Source organism: Barbatula barbatula (assembly GCF_947034865.1).
Source record: "Barbatula barbatula genome assembly, chromosome: 2".
Classification (NCBI taxonomy): Eukaryota; Metazoa; Chordata; class Actinopteri; order Cypriniformes; family Nemacheilidae; genus Barbatula; species Barbatula barbatula.
The window spans coordinates 31423432-31431262 of record NC_136767.1 but is presented as its reverse complement, the minus strand read 5'-3'; the positions used below and the strand labels follow the sequence as shown (position 1 = coordinate 31431262).

Here is a 7831-nt window from a genome sequence, read left to right as displayed (position 1 = left end):
GCCGAGCAGAGAAGGTCATTGTGTCTGCGGGGAGGAATGCTTAAAACAAGAATGTCCAAGAAATCGGATCACCCCAAAAACAATTATGGAAATATGCATCCGACAGGTGCGTGTAGACAGTCAGTCACAGATAAAAGGATCATGACGGGACCTTGGAAAAAGTTTGCCAAACAAACAGGGAAGAAGAAAATGATTTTTTTAGCATTTAATATTTTCCCCAGAGGTCCACTTAGAAAATAACTTTGGACCAAAATACATTTCTTGGACAATTTCCCGTCTGCCTTCTTACTCTTTGAATTAAACAGTAGTTTTTCATCCATCATTAACTTCCTCTGAACAAACTCAGATCAGACTGATTATAAAAACAAACCCGCTTTAAAATTCTTTTAGATCAAATCAAAATACGATTTGTATTACATATTAATATATCTAATATATTTATGGCTAACATTAGAGTTAAAAAATCGACTTTCCACACAATTTATTTCAGTCAACATGTGACCAAGTCTGCGAAAACTACGGTAATTTTTTGGTTGATTTTCTGCTTTCTACCTAAAATCACAATGTAAAGAACATTCTCTGAAAATGTCAACTTTATGGCGCAGTTTCCCGTATCTTAAACCAGGACTAGGCCTTGGTTAAATTAGGATATTAAAGTCGTTTTAAAAAACAAAATTACATTACTGGTGGGCATCTTGAGATAAAAAAACACGGGTATATTTTAAGATCCGTCAGTGCAAGTTATTTTCAATTAACACAAGTTAGTCTGGGACTAGGTTTAAGCCGGGAAACTGCCCTGAAATCTTTAATGTTGACGATGTCAACTTTTGGTACCTTTTGTGCAAAAAAGTAAACTTAATAAAATCATTCATTTCTGTGTTTATCACATTCGAATGAAACTTCGACTGTCTCTACTTGATGCTTCTCATAATGCAATTATGTGACTAGCCTGGATTTAGACAGAGTCGCGTATAAACGTCCAACAAACACCGCCAAAGTGAATTGAGGCCTACAAATGAATTTTAGTCTCTGATAAAAACTCAAAGAGATGAAAATAAATAGGACTATTTGGTTAAACTACGATTTCAAAACTATGGTTTTGAGACACTGAAAATAATGTGGTAGCTCTTTAAAACAGACACAACTGTATGTTGAGACTAAGTTTTATACTTTTGAAACGACGTCGTATGAGAGTGGATAACCGGTTGCGAGAAGCTTCCAAACACTGAAGCAAATGTGGCAGTGTTAGATTTGAAAGATTTAGTCTCTCTGCTTTTTTTAGAATCTGTGTGTGTCTGCCTTTATCTTGAAGAAAGAACACAAAGCACATTCCTGAAGCGTCCCACCCAACCCCCTCCTGAAATCTTTGTCTTATACACAATGGCTCTCTGTAGCATCTCTTCTTACCATGCATCCCTGTGGAAGACAAGAGACAAAGATTTCACCTTCCTTCCCCTCAGCACGCTCCTCTCAGCCGTCACATGTGCATTCATCATCGTCTTCAGTCACTCAAGACCAAGATCTAAACATCTTCATCCAACCGCTCACTTGAAAACCTGTGGTCCCTGTGGTGCTACTGCATTGTTCTTTAGACGTGCAGTTTTGGGTTTGTAGTCAGAAAAGACGAAAATCTTACCATATATCAGTATATACAGTAAATGCATAAATATAAAGTTTGTAAATGCTTAACTAAACGTTTCTCATGATCTCAGAAGTCTTTTAATCTGAAGGTGTATGCTTAAATGTCTGAAATGACTTTTGTAGACAAAAATATAATTGTGAGAATTAGAAACCAAACTTTTATTACAAATATATTTTTGAATGGTTGACTTCGATTTTACACATTCTAGTCAAAGGGTAGCAACTTTGAAGATGCTAAAATCTAAACTAGTTTTAACTTTAACATAACATGATTTTCATTTGATTAAAATGTTTAAAATGATTTTACAGTTTTTTACAGATTTTTCAAATACAGTAAAAACTGTCAAATAACAGAAAAAGAAAAACAGGGTAAAAGTGTAATTTAAGAGTATAAAAACGGACAATTTAACGTAATATTTCTGGTGCCCCAGCTGGCAAGAAATCTTAGTTTTTTACAGTGTTTACAGTGCATTTTACTGACTCTATATACCGTTTCATCGGACGTGTGCACGCCTGACCCCTAGTTAACTTCCGATTAGTGATTGTCTAGTGTCTAAGAATATAACCAATTATTTTCTATTTAATCTAGTTCATATTAATTTATATTATTATTTTATTGTAAAACATTTGTATTAAATAAAGATTTGTTGAATTTTGTTGTACGTTCATTTTGTTAAATAAACAATTTGTTGAACGGGTCCTGTAGTTGGGTCGCATTTAAACAAACCATATGGTTGACATCTAGTGGTGGAGCTTGGTATCGCAGTCTAAATTAAAATATTGGAGAGACAAGTTTAGCTAAGTAATAGTTCTTCTCGGTTTCTTTTGACTGTTATCACTCTATTGTTTGTGAATGTGTATCAGAAGTTCATTTGGGGTCACAAAAGTGCACATGCGCAGTAACATTGTTGTCAAGATGAAACCGTCTACAGATAAAAGATAAAAAATATGTGTTAGACTGTGTATAAATTGTCTATATAAACTATTTGTGCCAGTAACAAAACACTGCAAACACTGCAGAATGCCACATTCTTCACACAATAAAAGACTTTACCGTGTCATTTGAATTTTCACACAGTAAATGTTTTGCTGTAGTTATGCAGCTAGTTGCCAATAACTTATTGTAGATTTATATTTATGTAATTCATTGGCAACAGTTTGTTCAAAGATAAATGAATATCAAACATGATCAAGTCTTTATCTTTACAGAAAAAACGAAAAAATTACAGCATCATGCAAAACGCATAAACGTTTTTCAGTTTTTTTTCTAATATTGGTTAATGCTTTGCACAAGGCTGTTATTTTATGTTTTTTTCTGTAAGGATAAAGACTTGCTAATGTTTAATGATCATTTATCTTTAAACAAACTGTTTCCAGTAAATTACATAAATGTAAATCTACAGTAAATACTGGCAAACTGTCTTTTACTGTGCATTGAATTTCTTTTCTACGAATTGGTCCAAAACACAACCCTGAACATATTCAGACCATAATAATGATGTGTAACGTTTGTCTGTGAATTTGATTTAACACAGCGTCCGAATCATCCCATAAAGAGACATCAAGTCTCTCTCTTTCATTGTCAGTTATGATAGGAGAAGGGTCTCTTGTGCTTTAGTGTGTATTTAGTGTGTGTGACACACTTGTCATGGGGATGTCTCTGGTGCACGAGTGTTGACAGAGTGTGTATGTGACCTTTGTGTGAATAGTCATCCATTACGGAACGACGGGGGAGATAAGAACAGAGGTCTGTCCTATTACTGCTCTCTCTCTGTGTGTGTGAACACACTACTCTTTATGTCTAGTCTTCATTCTTGTGTGCAGTGAAGCATACGGGTGGACCTGGCTTGAGAAGGACACAGATAGGAGAGATATAAAGCCAGACATCCACAAGACGTGTGTGTGTGTGTGTGTGTTTGTATGGTCTGTGCATTATTAACATTCCAAACTTTTAGGGGCATCTGTTGGTCATTGTAAAGGTTCAAAGAATGTTCCGGGTTCAATAGACATAAAGCTCAATGACAGTCAAATACTACAACAAAATAATATTAACTTTTCCCAGAGGTGAAATAAAATTAAACCACAGTAACGTGTTTACATTGGAGGTCTGTTAAGGTGTAGCACTGGGACAAATATTAAAATACAAAGATGTTTTGAAAGTGTAGTCCCATTGTAAAACAGTAAGTGCTCATATCAAGACCAAACTGTTTGTGTAAACTTCAATGAGAATCAAACCTTTAATATAGATTAAACTATATAGAGGTTAAACTCCTCCTACTGTGGTTAAGTCACAAATTCACCCAACTTTGAAAAATGATATAAACATTTAAAATCAAATTAGAGAAACATTTTAATGCTAAACGTCAAAACATTAAAATATGAGCTTCATACTTCTGTATAAACTTTGAGACAGTATGCCCAATTGTAAATTAATTGCTATAAACTCAAAATACTTTCTCAAAAGTAAAATCATCTCATTTATTGCTTAGACATCAATGACATTAAATGGAGAGCTGAAGTCTCATCTGCGTCTCAGATATTTCGCTATGTTCAATATTATTGAAGCTCTCGATATGAACTAGTTTCTCATCGATTGTACCCAAATCAGATACTTTACAATCTACTTTCATACTCTTCGCTCCTCAAATCTCCTGATCTTTGTAGGTTTCCTGTAGGTTGTGGTTTAAACTGACGGTAGGAATGGTTTTCTGGAAATAACACACTACAGGTGTTGTTGAAGAACTCACAGTAGCAGATCACAGACTGAAGTCCTTCAACACCGGCCGTGGTTGAAGAACAGCAGGCAATGTTCAGCTGGTTTGCATTACTCCATCTAAGGTTATCTCTCCCTCTCTCCATCAATCTGTCCGTGCCTCCCTCAGTCAGCGTACGGTTTCGTGTTTGCTGACCTCTATCATTCTTTCAATCAACCCGTCTCTGCTTTAAAGTCCAGTCTATTTGTCCTCTTTCACATCACTCCATTTGTTTTCACTTCCTCAATCCATCTCTCTTGTCCACACATCAATCCATCTCGCTGTCCTCCCTCCATCCACCTGCAATAACCCGGCCTGTCTTCCCTCCACAGTCCTACTACTCTTCAGTAATGTCACCTGGCTGGAAGGCGTACACTAATGAGAGGGATTTCGTCTGAATCGGGCCTTTACATACACCCACAGCGGCCCCGGGCGTCCACAGGTCTTCGGGGATGCAGAGTAAGCTGGAAAAAGGCACAGTTGAGATGGACTTACTAAACTTCCCTCGAGGGACCAAATCCTCACACGCGGTCTCTGTGCCAGAGTTAGGAATTCCATTGTCGGACAACCTCTGATCCAGGCGACTTTCCTGCAGATCAGCGAGTCTTAATGTGATTGTGTTGACTGCTCAGACCTGTCTTGACCGGGTGGGGGTTACATTGACTGAGATACTTGTAAAGGTAAAATGAGGACATACATCCCAGATATGGTCACCACAAATATCAAGAAAACAAAACGCTATGGATTTTGAAAACAAGTAAAAGGGCTTTTATTTTGATATGCAAGTGCATGAATAAAACAACAAATGGATAAAAACATGAGCAATTATCTCCAGCGTCACTTCTTCCCTCGCTTCCCAGAGGCTTTAGCGGTCGTTGCGCCTCCTTTCTCTCCAGACTCATCCACGTCGCTCTTCGCCACAGTCTTCTTTCCCTTCTTCACGGCTGCTGCCGGTGGTTCTTCCGCAACCTCTTTTTTTGGCGCTTTAGGTTTTTTTGCTTTGCTCGCTTTGGGCTCAGTTCCACCCTCCCCTGCAGCATTCTTTGCCTTGGGCTTCTTAGCGGGTGCCACCTTTGAGGCAGAGCCTTCTCGCTCAGGCGTCTTAGGCTTAGCATCCTAAGAGAACGAGGGAGGAGAAAACAACGGTTGGGGAGAGAGAAGTTAAGACTTCACAGCTGTAATGTCGGCTCACACGGGAGGAAAACAACATGCAGAACTTACATCTGTAGCTGCTTTCTTCTTCTTGGACTTTTGGGTTTCTTTACTCGTTCCTTAGGAGAGAAATAAAAACCAGTTTTGATAAACGGCATGACTTATAGAAGCTCTTTAGCATCCATTTAGGAGATGTAAAGAGCCTTTAGTTTCTAGGGCAGCTGTAATAGCCATCGACCAGAACTAGCAATTATCATAATTGACAAATTGTTGCTCAAGACAAAAACACTTTTGTAGTCTTAATGGGGAGCATGCAGAACATACCATCACCCTTGGCTTTAGGGGCTTTGGCTTTTTTAGGTTTGGCCGCTTTCTGTACATTGGGATCAGCATTTTCCTTCGTCTGTGCTTTAGCTTCTTTTGCTTTAGTCTTCGCAGCAATCTAAAATAAGTCGAGTGCAAATACATTTAATGAAGTGCAGTACACACAAATCAGGTAGATCCAGTACTTTATTTTATTAAATATTCAGCTAATATTGATCTTAACCAACAATGTTAGTGTACTAAATAGGTACATGTTGAAAAAGTTGAGCAAAAATGTTAAATACAGGCATCAGCGCAAAAATGTCAAGTCATTAGGTGTGACAACTTCCTGTAAGGAGCATTAAGCTAGATTTGTGGGATTTTGTTTTATGCAGCAAGTGCACTGAAAGAATGTTGTGATCCCCCCCCAACAAGTGAACTACAAAGGTGAGGCACCGGCTGCGACCGAAATCGCCTACTTCCATACTCTACAGTAGGCGAAAATGAGTACGAGTGATAAATAGTATGTCTGAAATCCCAGTATGCAAAAAAACAGTCGGCAAGAAACACCCGGATGGATGACAACTTCCAGAGATTCGGGAGAGTGGATCAGATGGACTATCTATCCCATGATGCCACAGGAGCTTAGCAATGGTCAAATTTCAAAGGTGAAATATAGCTGAAAACTTTAAGGCAACGACTGTTTTTAGTGTAGGCTGTGCGCCGATAAATTAATTTCTTGCTAATAAATGTTATCAGTCACGTGTAGGTTGTAAATACATCATAGGTCAAAGCGCACCATGGGTCACATGACCATCAAAATGGCTGACGTACTATGTACGGTTTTGACTAATTTAGTACGTACTGTCACAGTATGCCATTTCGGATGCAGCCAATCCGGTGTGAGACTCGTGCTTGGTGCGCCTTTACGCAAACCGTGCTTTTATTACGCGTACTGTAATAAACATTGTAAGTTATAAGCTTAAAACCCCTGTGCTCATTCACGTCACAAGAAAAGCGATGAACAAAACGTTACCCGGAAGCGTCCCTGCGCGCCTGTCGTGGTCGGCGCGGAGTTCGCGGGTCTCACGAACACGGCGGTCTCGAGGCCTTTCGCGAGGGCTTTCCGCACCATAAACTTCAGGCGCGTCTCGTCCACGGTCGTGTATTTCTCCTTGATGTAGCCACGGATGGCCTGACCCGAAACTCCCTTTCTGGAGTCGAGCTCCTTTAGCGCTTCCTTCACCATTTCCATCGTGGACGGGTGCGGTGAAGGCTTCCGGCCGGCGGCCTTGCTGCGCGCGCTCTCGGAAGCGTCTTCGCACGAGACACAATAAACCAACACGTCAAATATAGTGAAGTAATGTCGTTACAAAATTACGTGACGATGTTACAAACCGGGTGTGGCATCTTCCACTCGTTCAATCTCGGGGATCTCCGTGATGGCAGCGACTGGTTCTGCGGAGGCTTTTTTAGGAGGCATTTCGAGGTGAACTTCAGGTAAATAACGTCACACTTGAGTCGCTGTCGTGCGTTTGAGGTGTGTAATGGCGATCTGTTTTATTTAGTGCGCGGTTTTAATTCAGCTGTTCGTAATTGCACGATTTACGCCAATTAACGTGAGAGGAAGGCGTGTTTGACTGTGGCGCTGCGCAGACCAATCAGCACATGACGTCAAGGTATCGCGAATGCTGCGTGCTTTTTCGACTCGCTCTCGCGATACTTACCTACCTGCGCTCAGAATGAATTGGAACACGCCTCTTGTAGTAAGCACTACATTTATTTTATTTTCTTTCAAAGTGTACAGTTTGTGTAGCCCATTGTCATTGAAGAGGAATTTCTACGGGATCATTTAGAGCCAGATTCTGAACTAAATGCTTCTTTTAGGAAACTCCCTGCAGACAAATATAACACAAGAAAAGATTTAGACCACATTGTTCAAGATAGGACTTTTATGGTACCCAGTTGGACCACGAAAACCA

General features: G+C 39.5%; 1 protein-coding gene across 1 annotated transcript; it reads right to left on the bottom strand.

Moving 5' to 3' along the window:
• Window positions 1–4107: 4107 nt before the first annotated feature.
• Window positions 4108–7546, bottom strand: h1m (linker histone H1M). The gene is made up of 5 exons (XM_079487648.1): window positions 7248–7546; window positions 6886–7166; window positions 5871–5988; window positions 5616–5665; window positions 4108–5510 (listed from the first exon to the last, which is right to left on the bottom strand). The coding sequence occupies exons 1-5, from the start codon at window positions 7330–7332 to the stop codon at window positions 5232–5234; spliced, it is 813 nt and encodes a 270-aa protein (XP_079343774.1). The 5' UTR covers window positions 7333–7546; the 3' UTR covers window positions 4108–5231.
• Window positions 7547–7831: the final 285 nt, after the last annotated feature.

Bases quoted from the DNA above. Each gene is read 5' to 3' on its own strand.
- h1m (XM_079487648.1), bottom strand. From the start codon at position 7,332: ATGCCTCCTAAAAAAGCCTCCGCAGAACCAGTCGCTGCCATCACGGAG. The intron at 7,167-7,247 runs GTTTGTAACATC...TCTCGTGCGAAG, and splicing joins AGTGGAAGATGCCACACCCG to ACGCTTCCGAGAGCGCGCGC. The intron at 5,666-5,870 runs GTATGTTCTGCA...TTCTCTCCTAAG, and splicing joins CCCTAAAGCCAAGGGTGATG to GAACGAGTAAAGAAACCCAA.